The 18,894-nt window shown below is 44.0% G+C and overlaps 1 protein-coding gene across 2 annotated transcripts in view; it reads right to left on the reverse strand.

Moving 5' to 3' along the window:
• The window catches only part of LOC110533478 (F-BAR and double SH3 domains protein 2), a 56,117-nt gene that overhangs the window by 6,531 nt on the left and 30,692 nt on the right, over positions 1–18,894 (reverse strand). For both annotated transcript variants that reach the window (XM_090186110.1, XM_021617728.3), the window contains 8 exons: positions 17,520–17,653; positions 17,195–17,249; positions 16,908–17,036; positions 16,555–16,677; positions 15,555–15,650; positions 4,256–4,372; positions 2,470–2,571; positions 1,886–2,038 (listed from right to left, as the gene is read on the reverse strand). In XM_090186110.1, coding sequence (XP_090042236.1) covers positions 1,886–2,038; positions 2,470–2,571; positions 4,256–4,372; positions 15,555–15,650; positions 16,555–16,677; positions 16,908–17,036; positions 17,195–17,249; positions 17,520–17,653 — 909 coding nt within the window. The remainder of the gene's footprint in view (positions 1–1,885; positions 2,039–2,469; positions 2,572–4,255; positions 4,373–15,554; positions 15,651–16,554; positions 16,678–16,907; positions 17,037–17,194; positions 17,250–17,519; positions 17,654–18,894) is intronic.

Raw genomic sequence — 18,894 nt, forward strand, 5'->3', positions numbered from 1 at the left:
GAATATGCATATAATTAGTAGATTTGGATAGAAAACACCCTGAAGTTTCTAAAACTGTTTGAATGATGTCTGTGAGTATAACAGAACTCATATGGTAGGCGGAAATCTGAGGTTTGTAGTTTTTCAACTCATTCCCTATCGAATACACAGTGTCTATGGGATCATATTGCACTTCCTAACCAGACAGGACTGGCAAAAAGTGCTCTTCACTGACGAGTCGCGGTTTTGTCTCACCAGGAGTGATGGTCGGATTCGTGTTTATCGTCGAAGGAATGAGCGTTACACCGAGGCCTGTACTCAGGATCGATTTGGAGGTGGAGGGTTCGTCATGGTCTGGGGCGGTGTGTCACAGCATCATCGGACTGAGCTTGTTGTCATTGCAGGCAATCTCAACGCTGTGCGTTACAGGGAAGACATCCTCCTCCCTCATGTGTTACTCTTCCTGCAGGCTCATCCTGACATGTCCCTACAGCATCACAATGCCACCAGCCATACTGCTCATTCTGTGCGTGATTTCCTGCAAGACAGGAATGTCAGTGTTCTGCCATGGCCAGCAAAGAACCCGGATCTCAATCCCATTGAGCATGTCTGGGACCTGTTGGATCGGAGAGCGAGGGCTAGGGCCATTCCCCCCAGAAATGTCCGGGAACTTGCAGGTGCCTTGGTGGAAGAGTGGGGTAACATCTCACAGCAAGAACTGGCAACTCTGGTGCAGCCCATGAGGAGGAGATGCACTGCAGTACTTAATGCAGCTGGTGGCCACACCAGACACTGACTGTCTTGATTTTGACCCCCCCTTTGTTCAGGGACACATTTTATTCAATTTCTGTTAGTCACATGTCTGTGGAACATGTTCAGTTTATGTCTCAGCTGAAAATAAATGCAGTTGACAGTGAGAGGACGTTTCTTTTTTTGCTGAGTTTACATGTGAGGAGATTGGAAACGTTGCCCATGTTACATTGATGGGCAGTGCGGTGCATTCTTGGCGATTCTACGACAAGGAGCACTCTCCAAGGAGTGAATTTTGTCAACAAGAAGTACAACATTAAAAATAGTTTTGAGATGTGCAATAATTAACTTGCTATCTGTAATATCGTATAGCTTTGGAATCGTGACATTACGTACTTGAGGAAAATAGCCACGTTTCTCGACATATACACAAACTTTGAGAAGGGATTGCGTTATGATTAGTTAAGCAACGTGTACGCGATTGGTTGACAGTCTGCTGGGTGGGGTATTACACATTCCTTCTTTCATTGGATTCCTATCTCCTTTCTATAATATCTCTGGCAAAGGCACCATGCAGTGCACCCTGGATTAATGAAGCAGACAAATAGGAAAAATGTTCTAGACTGTTAAATTACACATTTCTCGAGGTAGGAACATTTCGAGGTAGGAATATCTAAAAAATGTTGATCAATGGCTCATTCGAGAGAAGACATCCTCCCGGAGTTATGGCATTGGCAAGTATTGAAATCTGACATGTACGATAAGACGTTTTCGCGATGTAAATGTCATATTCCTACTAACTTCCAGTGTATTGAGAGTGATTTTATCACAGTGCTATATCATCCCGCCCAGATTTCTGCCTGCTTGAATGCCAAAAACTCAGATACACATGAAAACATGAAATGACCCAGGGAATCAATAGATCACAAAAACAAAATAACATTCAAATTGGGTGAACCTTTCCTTTAAAGTTGAGGAACAGTACTTTGAAGAAACACCCCAGCTTCCTTATCATGTGATTTACCTGTGCGCAGGAAGTTTCAGTAGGCAGGTACAGGGGACAAAATGGAAATTGTTGATGGGTTTGCGCATATGCACAAAGATGTGAAAAAAATGCATTTTTGTCTCATCTTTCAATGTGTGTTTTGTGACTCACGGAGAGTGAAGGGTCATGGGTGTTCAGGTTAGCCCACCGCTCGTTCTCCAGCTCCTCCATCACCTGGTTCATGGCGCTCTTCAGCCACGTCTCCACAGTGATGCCTGCCTCTCTCAGCAGGGCCAGGCGAGCCTCCGCCTTCAGCTTCACCGTCTGGAGTTAGTGACATAATCATATGTTTTGTCATATTACAAATTTAATGTTTATTCCCTCCCAATTCCAGCAATGTTCCCACTGGGATTTCGCAACTCTAGTCATGACCAGTCAGTCATCATGTCATAATAGGCTTTCATAAGAAGCTCTATCAGAACTACTGTATGTTGGATGTAGTCTGCCGCATCAACCAGCAGGGGGAATCAGAGGCAAGAGAGGCTGAGGTGAGACAACCTACTGGCCCAATGATATACCAACCTCAGAAAGGGATCACACACACAAGCATGTAACTAGTGGGATCTGAACTCCGGTGTCTGGCTCGGGACACCTACATCTTAAACATTCCCTTTTGGCCAAATTTTAAGTCACAGGCAGGGTTACATTATCACGAGTGTGAGCCCTACTCACCATCGCCACACACACAAGTTTACCTCAGCTCTCCGCAGGTTCTCCCTGGCCGCCTCCATTTTGAGTTCCAGTTCACTGCAGGTCTGCTCAGATGGCCCCTGCTGTGTCCTATAGTCCTCCAGGGCCTAAAAGGTCACAGATAACATGTAGTAAACAAACCACTCAATGACTGTCTGAAATGGCACCCTATATAGTCCACTACTTTTAACCAGCGCCCTATGGGTTTTTGTCCCCCCCACTTAGGTTCTGAAAATCTCCATCGCCCTCTAATTAACTTGTCATTTTCGCAGATTAAGTGTTAGAGCTAGTAACATATTTATTGTTTACAAATTAGCTATGAATAGATAGCACAACTTTGGATTTAGTCTCCATCTCAAAATCGAATGGTTTTGACCGTTTGGAATTTTAAGTGAGCTTCTTTTCCGCTCCTACTTTGGCCATGCAGTGTGCCTCGCAAAGTGATTGCTGCCCTCGTTATGAAATTATAAACTGAAGTAAAAATACTTTAAAGTACTACTTAAGTCTTTTTTTGTATCTGTACTTAACTTTAACATTTATATTTGTGGCAAACTTTACATTACCACCACCACATTCATAAAGAAAATAATGTACCTTTTACTTCATACATGTTTAATGCTTAGCAAGACAGGAAAACTGTCCAATTCACAAATTTATCAAGAGAACATCCCTGGTCATCCCAACTGCCTCTGATCTGGCGGACTCACTAAACACACATCCTTTCATTTGTAAACGATGTCTGAGTGTCAGAGTGTGCCCCTGGCTGTCTGCAAATACAAAGAAAATAAACATTTTTGCCATATGGTTTGCCTAATATAAGGAAATTGAAATGATTTACACTAACTTTCGATACTTAAATATATTTTAGCAATTACATTTACTTTTGACACTTAAATATATTTAAAACCAAATACTTTTAATCAAGTAGTGTTTTACTGGGTGACTCACTTTTACTTACTCACTTAAATGTTCTATTAAGGCATCTTTACTTTTACTCAAGAATAACAATTAGGTACTTTATCCCACCACAGACCCTCTATATCAAAAAAGTACAATATACACAGGATCTTTAAATCAAATATACAAAAACTACAGCTGATGGTGAACCTGAACAAATTTAAATAAAATAAGCACTGTTAAGCATGTAGCCTACAGCCAGATGAGTTGTGTCTCCTGTAGCTTACTTTTATTTTGGTAAAGCACATTTTTGATAGAACAATAACCTAGCAAATGACATGGTCACTCAACTAATAAAGACTAGAATATTGTTGTACTTCGCGCTGGTTAGAGTGCGAAGCTGAGCACAGTGCGCAGTTTGACTAGGCTACTGATATTCCCCAGTGCTGCTCGGCATGCAAAATACCTTGTAGAGATCAATGACTGTCAACAGTTACATGCTTTGTTCGACACTGAAGGAGAGGAAGCATTAGTTGGCACAAAATGAATCATTTTTGAAAGCAGTATAAGCACGAAAAAAAAATGAAATCAGCGATTTCTAATGTTTTAATGGATTTTCTGACCGATGCATGCTACATATTTGGATCGGTTGGCAGTTGCGGACCGATGCAGTCGTATCTTACATAAAAATTAAAAATAAATACATTTGAAAAAAATCCGGGAAAGATGCATATATCTGCTAGAATATAGACTATCCCCTCGCTAGAATATAGACTATCCCCTCGCTAGAATATAGATTATCCCCTCGCTAGAATATAGACTATCCCCTGCTAGAATATAGACTATCCCCTTTCTCGCCCTCTCCTACCCTTCATCTATCCCTTCCTCTCTCACCCGCTGGCTGTGGATGATGCTCTTGTGTTCTCGTGCCACTCGGGTCGCCCACTTCCGTGCCTCCTTATCCAGATTGTGCTCCTCCGCTGTGCCACTCTGCTTATGCAGCTGCCCCACCTAGTGACCAGGGATGATGGATGGGGTAGAGAGAGAGTTTAATAGTCTGATAATATTCAGCTAAACATAATCTCCCTCTCTGTGTATGTGGTGTGAGTGTGGTGTGTGTATCACAATAGGTCAACAATATACTGAACAAAAATATAAAACGCAACATGTAAAGTGTTGGTCCATGTTTCATGAGCTGAAATAAAACATAGCAGAAATGTTCTATATGCACAAAAACCTTATTTCTCTAATATGTTGGGCACAAATGTGTTTACATCCCTGTTAGTGAGCATTTCTCTTTGTCAAGATAATCCATCAGGTGCACCTTGTGTCACACAACACAATGCCACAGATGTCAACTTTGAGGGAGTGTGCGATTGGCATGCTGACTGCAGGAATGTCCACCAGAGCTGTTGCCAGAGAATTTAATGTTAATTTCTCTACCATAAACTGCCTCCAACGTCGTTTTAGAGTATTTGGCAGTACGTCCAACCGGCCTCACAACCGCAGACCACTTGTAACCACACCAGCCCAGGACATCCACATCCAGCTTGCAGGATCTTCTGAGACCAGCCACCCAGTCAGCTGATGAAACTGAGGGTTTGCACAAACTGTCAGAAACCATCTCAGGGAAGAGCATCTGCATGCTCGTCATCATCACAAGGGTCTTGACCTGACTGCAGTTTCTCGCCGTGACCGACTTCAGTAGGCAAATGCTCACCTTCAATGGCTACTGGCATGCTGGAGAACTGTGATTTCACGGATGAATCCCAGTTTTAACTGTACCGGGCAGATGGCAGACCGTGTGTACGGTCGCATTCGTAAAGTATTCAGACCCCTTGACTTTTTACACATTTTGTTATGTTACAGCCTTAATCTAAAATGGATGAAATATTTTTTGCTCATCAATCTACACACAATACCCCATAATGACAAAGCATAAACAGGTTTTTTGAAATTTTAGCAAATGTATTACAAAAGAAAAACAGCAATACCTTATTTACATTTAAGTATTCAGACCCTTTGCTATGAGACTCGAAATTGAGCTCAGGTGCATCCTGTTTCCATTGATCTTCTTTGAGATTTTTCTAAAACTTGGAGTCCACCGGTGGTAAATATAATTGATCATATAAAAGATCAAATGAAAAGAAAAGTAACAAATAATTAAAGAGCAGCAGTAAAATAATAGTGAGGCTATATACAGAGTCAATGTGCGGGGGCAACGGTTAGTCGAGGTAACTGAGGTAAGATGTACATGTAGGTAGAGTTAGTGACAACTGTGTGCATAGATAATAACAGAGAGTAGCAGCAGCGTAGAAGGGGGGGGGGGGCAATGCAAATAGTCTGGGTAGCCATTTGATTAGCTGTTCAGGAGTCTTATGGCTTGGGGATAGAAGCTGTTTAGAAGCCTCTTGGACCTAGACTTGGCACTCTGGTACCACCTGCCGTGCGGTAGCAGAGAGGACAGTCTATGACTGGGGTGGCTGGAGTCCTTGACCATTTTTAGGGCCTTCTTCTGACACCGCCTGGTATAGAGGTCCTGAATGGCAGGCAGCTTAGCCCCAGTGATGTACTGGGCCGTACGCACTACCCTCTGTTGTGCCTTGCGGTCGGAGGCCGAGCAGTTGCCATGCCAGGCAGTGATGCAACCCGTCAGGATGCTCTCGATGGTAGAGCTGTAGAACGTCTTGAGGATCTGAGGACCCATGCCAAATCTTTTCAGTCAGTTTTTTTTTCAGTTTTCAGGGGGAATAGGCTTTGTTGTGCCCTCTTCACAACTGTCTTGGTGTGTTTGGACAATGATAGTTTGATGGTGATGTGGACACCAAGGAACTTGAAGCTCCCAACCTGCTCCACTACAGCCCCGTCGATGAGAATGGGGACGTGCTCGGTCCTCCTTTTCCTATAGTCCACAATCATCTCCTTTGTCTTGATCACGTTGAGGAGAGGTTGCTGTCCTGGCACCACACGGTCAGGTCTCTGACCTCCTCCTTGGTGTCCACATGGGAGAAACTCCCCAAATACAGGTGTGCCAAGCTTGTAGCGTCATACCAAAGATACAAGTCTATAATTGCTGCCAAAGGTGCTTCAACAAAGTACTGAGAAAAGGGTCTGAGTAAATGTGATATTTCAGTAAAAAAAAATAATCTGAAAAAAATACATTTTTTTTGTTGCTTTGTCATGGGTGTAGATTGATCAGGAAAACATTTTTTTAAATCCATTTTATAATAAGGCTGTATTTTTTTGTGAAGAATCAACAACAAGTGGGACACAATCATGAAGTGGAATGACATTTATTGGATATTTCAAACTTTTTTAACAAATCAAAAACTGAAAAATTGGGTGTGCAAAATTATTCAACCCCTTTACTTTCAGTGCAGCAAACTCTCTCCAGAAGTTCAGTGAGGATCTCTGAATGATCCAATGTTGACCTAAATGACTAATGATGATAAATACAATCCACCTGTGTGTAATCAAGTCTCCGTATAAATGCACCTGCACTGTGATAGTCTCAGAGGTCCGTTAAAAGCGCAGAGAGCATCGTGAAGAACAAGGAACACACCAGGCAGGTCCGAGATACTGTTGTGAAGAAGTTTAAAGCCGGATTTGGATACAAAAAGATTTCCCAAGCTTTAAACATCCCAAGGAGCACTGTGCAAGCGATAATATTGAAATGGAAGGAGTATCAGACCACTGCAAATCTACCAAGACCTGGCCGTCCCTCTAAACTTTCAGCTTACACAAGGAGAAGACTGATCAGAGATGCAGCCAAGAGGCCCATGATCACTCTGGATGAACTGCAGAGATCTACAGCTGAGGTGGGAGACACTGTCCATAGGACAACAATCAGTCGTATATTGCACAAATCTGGCCTTTATGGATGAGTGGCAAGAAGAAAGCCATTTCTTAAAGATATCCATAAAAAGTGTAGTTTAAAGTTTGCCACAAGCCACCTGGGAGACACACCAAACATGTGGAAGAAGGTGCTCTGGTCAGATGAAACCAAAATTGAACTTTTTGGCAACAATGCAAAACGTTATGTTTGGCGTAAAAGCAACACAGCTCATCACCCTGAACACACTGTCAAACATGGTGGTGGCAGCATCATGGTTTGGGCCTGCTTTTCTTCAGCAGGGACAGGGAAGATGGTTAAAATTGATGGGAAGATGGATGGAGCCAAATACAGGACCATTCTGGAAGAAAACCTGATGGAGTCTGCAAAAGACCTGAGACTGGGACGGAGATTTGTCTTCCAACAAGACAATGATCCAAAACATAAAGCAAAATCTACAATGGAATGGTTCAAAAATAAACATATCCAGGTGTTAGAATGGCCAAGTCAAAGTCCAGACCTGAATCCAATCGAGAATCTGTGGAAAGAACTGAAAACTGCTGTTCACAAATGCTCTCCATCCAACCTCACTGAGCTCGAGCTGTTTTGCAAGGAGGAATGGGAAAAAATTTCAGTCTCTCGATGTGCAAAACTGATAGAGACATACCCCAAGCGACTTACAGCTGTAATCGCAGCAAAAGGTGGCGCTACAAAGTATTAACTTAAGGGGGCTGAATAATTTTGCACGCCCAATTTTTCAGTTTTTGATTTGTTAAAAAGTTTGAAATATCCAATAAATGTCGTTCCACTTCATGATTGTGTCCCACTTGTTGTTGATTCTTCACAAAAAAAATACAGTTTTATATCTTTATGTTTGAAGCCTGAAATGTGGCAAAAGGTCGCAAAGTTCAAGGGGGCCGAATACTTTCGCAAGGCACTGTACAATGATGGCCACAATTCAAACGGTCTCCTGCGGGGATAAAAAATAAATAAAATACAATATAAATATAGGACGAAACACACATCACAACAAGAGACAAAACAATACATAAAGAGAGACCTAAGACAACATAAGGCAGCAAAACACGTGCAGGCATAAGCTAAGGACAACAAACACAATTGCCTTTTATTGACGGCAATTTGAATGTAGAGATACCGTGACGAGATCCTGAGACCCATTGTCGTGCCATCCATCCGCCACCATCACCTCATGTTTCAGCATGATAATGCACCACGGCCTCATATTGCAAGGATCTGTACATAATTCCTGGAAACTGAAAATGTCCCAGTTCTTCCATGGTCTGCATACTCAACATTGAGCATCACATGGATGCTCTGGTTTGACATGTACGATATCGTGTTCCAGTTCCCGCCAATATCCAGAAACTCTGCACAGCCATTGAAGAGGAGTGGGACAACATTCCACAGGCCACAATCAACTCTCTGCGAATGAGATGGGTCAGGCTGCATGAGGCAAATGGTGGTCACACCAAATACTGACTGGTTCTGATCCACGCCCCTACCTTATTTTTAAGGACCAACAGATGCCCATCTGTATTCCCAGATATGTGAAATCCATAGATTAGGGCCTTATTCAATTATTTCAATTGACCGATTTCCTTATATGAACTGTAACTCAGTACAATCTTTGAAATTGTTGCGTTTATATTTTTGTTCAGTGTACTTTGGTACATATAAAACAGCCATATACACTTAATGATTTACGGTAAGATATTGGAACCAATATCAGTGAGGGTGAATGTTGATTTCTGAGAAATGTTGGCGTAGTAAAAAATAAATAAAAATTGCCTCAATAGCGGGATTCAGACAGTCAAACAAATCATGTTTGTGTCGAAAGGAAAAAAAAACACTTCCACTATGGATGACCTCACAAGAGACAAACAGCCAATCCATGCACTCAATTGGGATGAGAGGCAATGTCTCGAAATCAGGGATGTTATCAGTATAACATAGAAAATAGTGAAATGTTGGATATTTGTTTCGGGGTTAGTCGATTCCAATAAAATAGGATTGGACGTCAGAAAAACATAAATTCCAGATTAATATGGAAAAATCCTGTGATTATTTCTCTCCACAACCTCTCTACAAGGCCTTAAGTCTCATTCTCGGCCCCGCTGGACCAAACTGGATTCTGTGGTGTACTCCGTAATGGGTCACAACTTGCAGACTTGTTTACGTGCTGCTGTGCGTTTTGTTGCCAACCTTACTTTGCTACCTGACAACTTTACGGTTTTTACTTTTTAATTACCGTTTATATTTTTTGTTTTTCCCTCACTCAATTTTTTCACTCCGGACGCTTTATCTGGACACGATTCGTCAGGACCTCCACCAGCCGAAGCTAAGTAGTAACATTAACATGATGCCTTCTAATAGCAGTCGCTGTACTCATAATATACAGGAGAACGATCGCCTTACGGCGAGGATAGCTGTGCTGCAAGCCCAGCTTCAGACGCAATCGTTAGGCAAGAGTAATTTCAGTGTAAGAAAGGATGAAACTTCGTCTGTGCCACCAGTAAGTACAGATAATAGTATAAATCCCCTGGCACAGTCCCCGCAGCCTGACAACTTTCTCATGGTTTCTGGAAGGAAATGCTGTAGGAATGCTCAACCGGTGTCGCTCATTCAGCCGACAGAAACTTTAAACCGGTTCTCCCCATTAAGCAGCGAGTCGGAGTCAGAGGCCGAGCCTTCTCTGGACTCTACTCCTCCCGTTACGGGGTCTGAGACGCCTAAGCCTCCCACCATTACCTCTGACAAATTGAAAACCCTAGTCATTGGCGACTCCATTACCCGCAGTGTTAGACTTAAAACGACTCATCCAGCGATCATACATTGTTTACCAGGGGGCAGGGCTACCGACGTTAAGGCTAATCTAAAGATGGTGCTGTCTAAAGCGAAAACTGGCGAGTGTAGAGAGTATAGGGATATTGTTATCCACGTCGGCACCAACGATGTTAGGATGAAACAGTCAGAGGTCACCAAGCGCAACATAGCTTCAGCGTGTAAATCTGCTAGAAAGATGTGTCGGCATCGAGTAATTGTCTCTGGCCCCCTCCCAGTTACAGGGAGTGATGAGCTCTACAGCAGAGTCTCACAACTCAATCACTGGTTGAAAACTGTTTTCTGTCACTCCCAAAAGATAAAATTTGCAGATAATTGTCACTCTTTCTGGGACTCACCCACAAACATGACCAAGCCTGGCCTGCTGAGGAGTGACGAACTCAATCCTAGCTGGAGTGGCGCTCTTATTTATTTTTATTTCACCTTTATTTAACCAGGTAGGCTAGTTGAGAAAAAGTTCTCATTTGCAACTGTGACCTGGCCAAGATCAAGCATAGCAATTCGACACATACAACAGTTACACATCGAATAAACAAAATAGTCAACAATACAGTAGAACAAAAGAAAACAAAAAGTCTATAAACAGTGAGTGCAAATGAGGTAAGATAAGGGAGTTAAGGCAATAAATAGGCCATGGTGGCGAAGTAATTACAATATAGCAATTAAACACTGGAATGGTAGATGTGCAGAAGATGAATGTGCAAGTAGAGATACTGGGGTGCAAAGGAGCAAGATAAATAAATAAATACAGTATGGGGATGAGGTAGTTAGATAGATGGGCTGTTTACAGATGGGATATGTACAGGTGTAGTGATCTGTAAGCTGCTCTGACTGCTGGTGCTTAAAGCTAGTGAGAGAGAGATGAGTCTCCAGGATCAGAGATTTTTGCAGTTCGTTCCAGTCATTGGCAGCAGAGAACTGGAAGGAAAGACGACCAAAGGGGAATTGGCTTTAGGGGTGACCAGTGAGATACCTGCTGGAGCGCATGCTACGAGTGGGTGCTGCTATGCTGATCAGTGAGCTGAGATAAGATGGGGCTTTACCTAGCAGAGACTTGTAGATAACCTGTAGCCAGTGGGTTTGGCGACGAGTATGAAGCGAAGGCCAACCAACGAGAGCGTACAGGTCGCAATGGTGGGTAGTGTATGGGGCTTTAGTGACAAAACGGATGGCACTGAGATAGACTGCATCCAGTTTGTTGAGTGTTGGAGGCTCTTTAATAGATGACATCACCGAAGTCGAGGAACGGTAGGATGGTCAGTCTTACGAGGGTATGTTTGGCAGCATGAGTGAAGGAGGCTTTGTTGCGATATAGGAAGCCGATTCTAAAATGTATTTTTGGCCCTCCTATGTTGAACGTAATAAACGGCTCTCTATCCACCGGATATGTACCAAACGCACTAAAAGTGGTAGTAATAAAGCCTCTTGAAAAAGCCAAACCTTGACCCAGAAAATATAAAAAACGATGGGCCTATATCGAATCTCCCATTCCTCTCAAAATGTTTAGAAAAAGCTGTTGCGCAGCAACTCACTGCATTCCTGAAGACAGACAATGTATACGAAGTGCTTCAGTCTGGTTTTAGACCACATCATAGCACTGAGACTGCACTTGTGAAGGTGGTAAATTACCTTTTACTGGAGTCAGACCGAGGCTCTGCATCTGCCCTCGTGCTCCTAGACCTTAGTGCTGCTTTTGATACCATCGATCATCACATTCTTTTGGAGAGACTGGAAACCCAAATTGGTCTACACAGACAAGTTCTGGCCTGTTTTAGATCTTATCTGTTGGAAAGATATCAGTTTTCGGTGTTCCTCAAGGTTCCGTTTAAGGACCACTATTGTTTTCACTATATATTTTACCTCTTGGGGATGTCATTCGATAACATAATGTTAACTTTCACTGCTATGCGGATGGCACACAGCTGTACATTTCAATGAAACATGGTGAAGCCCCAAAATTGCCCTCACAAGAAGCCTGTGTTTCAGACATAAGGAAGTGGATGGCTGCAAACTTTCTACTTTTAAACTCGGCCAAAACAGAGATCCTTGTTCTAGGTCCCAAGAAACAAAGAGATCTTCTGTTGAATCAGACAATTAATCTTGATGGTTGTACAGTCGTCTCAAATAAAACTGTGAAGGACCTCGGCGTTACTCTGGACCCTGATCGCTCTTTTGACGAACATATCAAGACTGTTTCAAGGACAGCTTTTTTACATCTACGTAAAATTGCAAAAAACAGAAACTTTGTCCAAAAATTATGCAGAAGAATTCATCCATGCTGTTGTTACGTCTAGGTTAGACTACTGAAATGCTCTACTTTGCGGCTACCCGGATAAAGCACTAAATAAACTTCAAATAGTGCTAAATAACTATTGAATCCTGACGAGAACCAAAGAATTACGCCAGTGCTAGCCTCCCTACACGGGCTTCCTGTCAAGGCAAGGGCTGATTTCAAGGTTTTACTGCTAACCTACAAAGCATTACATGGGCTTGCTCCTACCCATCTTTCCGATTTGGTCCTACCTACACGTATGCTACGGTCACAAGACGCAGGCCTCCTAACTGTCCCTAGAATTTCTAAGCAAACAACTGGAGCAGGGCTTTCTGCTATAGAGCTCAATTTTTAATGAATTGTCTGCCTACCCATGAGAGACGCAGACTCGGTCTCAACCTTTAAGTCTTTACTGAAGACTCATCTCTTCAGTAGGTCCTATGATTGAGTGTAGTCTGGCCCAGGAGTGTGAAGATGAACGGAAAGGCACTGGAGCAACGAACCGCCCTTGCTGTCTCTGCTTGTCCGGTTCCCCTCTTTCCACTGGGATTCTCTGCCTCTAACCCTATTACAGGGGCTGAGTCAATGGCTTACTGGTGCTCTTCGATGCCGTCCCTAGGAGAGGGGCATCACTTGAGTGGGTTGAGTCACTGACGTGGTCTTCCTGTCAAGAGTTGGCGCCGCCCGTTGGGTTGTGCCGTGGCGGAGATCTTTATGGGCTATACTAGGCCTTGTCTCAGGATGGTAAGTTGGTGGTTGAAGATGTCCCTCTAGTGGTGTGGGGGCTGAGCTTTGGCAAAGTGGGTGGGGTTATACCCTACCTGTTTGGTCCTGTCCGGGGGTATCATCGGATGCGGCCACAGTGTCTCCTGACCCCTCCAGTCTCAGCCTCCAGTATTTATGCTGCAGTAGTTTGTGTCGGGGGGCTAGGGTCAGTTTGTTATATCTGGAGTATTTCTCATGTCTTATCCAGTGTCCTGTGTGAATTTAAGTATGCTCTCTCTAATTCTTTCTTTCTCTCTGAGGACCTGAGCCCTAGGACCATGCCTCAGGACTACCTGGCATGATGACTCCTTGTTGTCCCCAGTCCACCTGGCCGTGCTGCTGCTCCAGTTTCAACTGTTCTGCCTGCAGCTATGGAACCCTGACCTGTTCACTGTATGAACATTTTGAACATCTTGGCCATGTTCTGTTATAATCTCCACCCGGCACAGCCAGAAGAGGAATGGCCACCCCTCTACACCTGCAATGCTTGCTGTTTGGGGTTTTAGGCTGGGTTTCTGTAGAGCACTTTGATATATCAGCTGATGTAAGAAGGGCTATATAAATATATTTGATATGTTCTGAACATTGCAAAATAGAAATGGAATGAATAGAGCTGACAGTTTTTTAGTCTACATGACAGACAATCATATACAGTGGGGCAAAAAAGTATTTAGTCAGCCACCAATTGTGCAAGTTCTCCCACTTAAAAATAGAGGAGATCTGCATGGAGGAATGGGCCAAAATACCAGCAACAGTGTGTGAAAACCTTGTGAAGACTTACAGAAAACGTTTGACCTCTGTCATTGCCAACAAAGGGTATATAACAAAGTATAAGTAAGTTCCACCATAATTTGCAAATAAATTCATTAAATATCCTACAATGTGATTTTCTGCATTTTTTCCCCCATTTTGTCTGTCATAGTTGAAGTGTACCTATGATGGAAATTACAGGCCTCATATTTTTAAGTGGGAGAACTTGTACAATTGGTGGCTGACTAAATACTTTTTTTGCCCGACTATGTTCTAGTACATTTCTATCAGAACCTTCTGTAACGCTATTTGCTCATTATCCACCAAATGGAAGAAAACATCCTGAAATGGGGAGGGACAACCCTAGACTTGGCTAATAAGAAGCACTCATTCTTGTTTCCGGATAAAAAAATATTTTAAAAGTTTTCCATCGCACACTAATGAACAGAGCCCTGGCTGGTTGGGATGATGGACACACAACAGGACCAGGAGGTTTGGTCTCACCTACTCAGGAGGTGTATAGGTCAACCCCCATGACTGATGATCTCTGGCATGCTTCATGTGCAGAGCTGACCCTTGACACAAGAATGAACACAGTCCAAATGGCAGATTAACTGAATGTGCACTCAGCTAAAAAATATGTTTATTCCAACTACAGGTTGAAGATGGAAAAATAGCACCACAGGTGGAGCGCCAAGTTTTCTGTGTGTATGTGTGTGTGTGTGAGAGAAACAATGTGGACTACGCAAGGCCCATAAATCAGTGAATGAGAGGAGAGCCACACCTAGTTCATGTTAGAGGCTGGGGCAGCCAGGTGTAGAAGAGTGGAGGAGGGATGAGGAAGGCAGGGGGTTGGAGTGAACACACTGACGAGGCCCCCTTACAATGCCCCCTTTTCACAGATGCCTAGGCCGTCCATGGTCCTGCCTGCCTGCAAAACGCCCCCACTCCCCTCCGGCTCCTCTTTCAGTGCAGTTCTTTTCCGGATCCCTCCGTCGTCTCGCACAGGGAAGGGGAGGTTTGAGGGGGAAACTGCATCACTAAATGTTTTCTTTAGGAACAGGCCACCGCTTGTTTGACTTCCAACGAAAACAACAACGAGGGCCTTGGAGGTTTCTAACAATTTGTCCAGTGTAGCGGAGGGGCGGATGGGATGGGAGGAGGGGTGCGGGTGGAGGAGGGTGTGGACGAGTGCACTGGCGGGCAGACTGGGTCAGCTGAAAACAGGTTCATAAGGCACAGGGCCTCTGGGGCACACAGGCACACCATATACACAGACGCACTAGCCACACACCATAAATACACACAAAGCTGCGTGCAACAAACACTCACCAACACACATGCACAACATGCAATAGACGTCAGTGTCGTTTAATAGCATTGTTTCCTCCCTCACAAGTTCACTACTGAGATTGATCTAGTCGCCCTCAGTTTCGCAATGCCTTAGCCAGCTTTATCACCTAAAAGCTAGCAATTCGATGGCGCAGGTGGAGGCAATTCAACCTGAAAAGTGAGCTTACCTATTCATTTGTGTTACAGACACAGAAGCCTGTACAGCCTGTACAGTAGTACAGTAGCAATTTATCTCACCTAGCGGTGAGGAATGATCAGTGGTTCTATGAGCGGGAAGCTATAGCATAGCTAGTGTGTAACGTAGCACTAGCCACCACGTACCATGAGAACAGTAGCGTTAGCATAGCACTACTCCCCACCTTGTCAGTGTCGCTGGGTTGGAAGAGGATGGCTGGGGCGCTGTGGAACACTGGGTTGTGCTGTACAAACTGCTGCTGTTGGAAGTCCTGCATCACCTTGGAGAGAACACAGACACGTACACACTTGTTTAGGTAACCTCATAAGACCACAATAGAGGCATCTAATAATCTGACAGAGGCATGAAGGGATTTGAATAGATAAAATATCATTATCATGGCAGAAGAGGATTTACTAAATCCTTTGAGTGTTTATTATGTCATTGAAGGGCAACCACACTGATCTTACTTAAGTCATGGCCATGGAAGGACCACTGACGGTCAGAGCAGAGCACAGTATAACCCAAAGTCATGGGGGAGCGTTCACGGTCACCTCAAGGTTCACAAGAAGATGACCTGAGAGAGGTTCCAAACTATGCACACACACAGGCTGCTGTGTGGTGTCACAGTGAAAAAGAACCATATGGGTCAACGGGTCGAAATATGACCACTGTTAAACAGAGCACCCGGAAGTCGCTGTTTCGCCACAAATATACGGTCACGCTGGGCTGATAGGAAATTAACTGCAAACCAAGGTCAGGTTCCAGAAACACAAGAAGACCAAGAGATCAGGACTAAGAGAGGCCAATGGCTGAGGGGTAACTGAATAGTTAGTAAGACAATAGAGTATTGAGATAGGTAAATGGTAATCTCTAAATCTTTGATGGAAAAATTAGGACCTAAACCATGGTATCAATGTGAATATGACCGACTAGGTTTCAAACTCAGGTCTTCTACACCTCACAAGACTGTTAGCCATCTGAGCTAAAGCCTAGGCATAAGCTCAGGGGAATGTGAGTTTTCAGGTCTCAAGCAAGGCCACTGACTGAACCAGCACTGTTCCCTCCAATTTCTGCTCATTTTCCTCATTAGGACATTAGGAGTCTGCAAGACGGCACAAACAGATCTGGTAGCAGGCTAGTTCAATTAAAGCTAATTTGTGGGCTAGTTTCCATGCACTCACCCCGTTGGAGCTCTCCAGGACGACATTGAAGGTGTCGTGGACAGCCTGGTAGGCCTCCAACTCCGTCTGGCTCAGAGAGACCAGGTAGTCCTTCACCTGCTCATAGATGCCCCCATCCAGAACCTGAGGAGCACAGGGCAACAAGGTAATAAGTTAGGAACTTAACTTGTAATTGACCAGTAATGCAGCAATAAGCCAGCATCTCTCTCACTCGCACATTGGTGGTGGTGTTCCAAGTTGTCTGTTTCTGCAGTCATGCAAACTATGACATAGCAATCGTCTGAGATATGCAGCATGACTGCAAACAAAAAGATGACCTGGAATGTCCGTACATGTGTGTGCTGACGCCTCACCTTGATGCAGTTGATCAGGTCCGTGTCGTAGTAACGCTGCTGGTGAGCATTAGCCGCTGCTAGCGTGAGCAGATAGTCGTTCCTGGCGTGGTTGGCTTTGGAGTTACACTCACTCCTTTTGGCTTTTAGCTGGTGAAAAAAAATAAAACACTCATGGGGGCATTCCAGGTAATCTTTAGTTTGATAGGTTGATGCTACAACAGAATTTATTTTGGGCCCCTATGCAGCTGAGTTTGTGGGCATGGCCAATTGGCCATACATACAATGTATTAATGTAATGCTCTCACCTTTACACTGGCCCGCTGCAGACTGGACCTGGACTGGAACAGACTCAGTTTGGACCTGGACAGAACAGAAGGAGAGAAGGATCATGAATATGAACCGATTCACACAAGACCAGTGGTTCCAACCAAAAGTCTTACATTTTCACTCCTGTACATCGGAGTATTGGACAGGTAGCATTACGGTAATAGCTTCCCCTTTCCCTCCGATAGGCTTGGTGGAATTGTACCCAGATTTCTTACCCATCTGATCCTCTCAGATCTCCACAAGGCTGTAGGGGGGATTTGGGATTGGACAGACAGTGTGTATGTCTGCATGTACTGTACATACTTGGCATCCTGCTCAGCCTTGTCTCTGACAGCCTGGGCCATGGTCTCAGTCTCCTGGTACTTCTTCCTGGTCTTGGCCAGCTCCTTCACAGAGTCCTGCAGCTCTGCCTGCACCAGCGTCAGCTGGTCAATACACTAAACAAACAACAACCAGAGGTTATCAGTATGTGTATATACACTAAACAAACAGTCATCAATATATGGTACAGAACATCTCATGTGGTGAAATTTACTATATATACACACACACTAAAGTATGTGGGGCGGCAGGTAGCCTAGTGGTTAGAGCGTTGGACTTGTAACCAAAAGGTTGCAAGATCAAATCCCTGAGCTGTTCTGCCCCTGAACAGGGCATTTAACCCACTGTTCCTAGACCGTCATTGAAAATAAGACTTTGTTCGTAACTGACTTGCCCAGTTAAATAAAGGTTAAAAAAACAAATATATATATATATTTTTTAAAGTGGACACCCCTTCCAATTAGTGGATTCGTCTATTTCAGCCACACCCATTGCTGACTGGTGTATAAAATCCAGCACACAGCCAAGACAAACATTGGCAGTAATGAAGAACTCAGTGACTTTCAACGTGGCACCATCATAGGATGCCACATTATTAAAATAAACTATATATATTTTCCTTTATTATTTTTTCCCTGTAAGTGCTGCTATTGTGAAGTGGAAACGTATAGGAGCAACAACGGCTCAGTCGCAAAGTGGTAGGCACACTAGCTCACAGAACGAGACCGCTAAGGGCTGAAGCGCGTAAAAATCTTCTGTCCTCGGTTGCAACACTCACTACCGAGTTCCAAACTGCCTCTGGAAGCAACGTCAGCACAAGAACTGTTCATTGTGAGCTTCATGAAATGGGTTTCCTTGGCCGAGAAGCCACACACAAGCCCTAAGATCACCATGCGCAATGCCAAGCGTCAGCTGGAGTGGTGTAAAGCGCACAGCCATTGGACTCCGTGGAAATGCATTCTCTGTAGTGATGAATCCCGGCTTCACCATCTGGCAGTTCAATGGACAAATCTGGGTTTGGCAGATGCCAGGAGAACGCTACATGCCCGAATGCATAGTGCCAACTGTAAAGTTTGGTGGAGGAGGAATAATGGTCTGGGGCTGTTTTTCATGGCTCGGGCTAGGTCCTTTAGTTCCAGTGAAGGGAAATGTTAACACTACATTCTAGACGATTCTGTGCTTCCAACTCTGAGGAAACAGTTGGGGAATCCCCCTGTGCACAAACCAAGTCCATAGAGAAATTGTTTGTCGAGACTGGTGAGGAAAAACTTGACTGGAATCCTTGCTGTCCCCAGTCCACCTGGCCGTGCTGCTGCTCCAGTTTCATCTGTTCTGCCTTATTATATTTCGACCATGC

This window comes from Oncorhynchus mykiss, chromosome 10, assembly GCF_057628025.1.
Source record: "Oncorhynchus mykiss isolate SJ-2025 chromosome 10, ASM5762802v1, whole genome shotgun sequence".
NCBI lineage: Eukaryota > Metazoa > Chordata > Actinopteri > Salmoniformes > Salmonidae > Oncorhynchus > Oncorhynchus mykiss.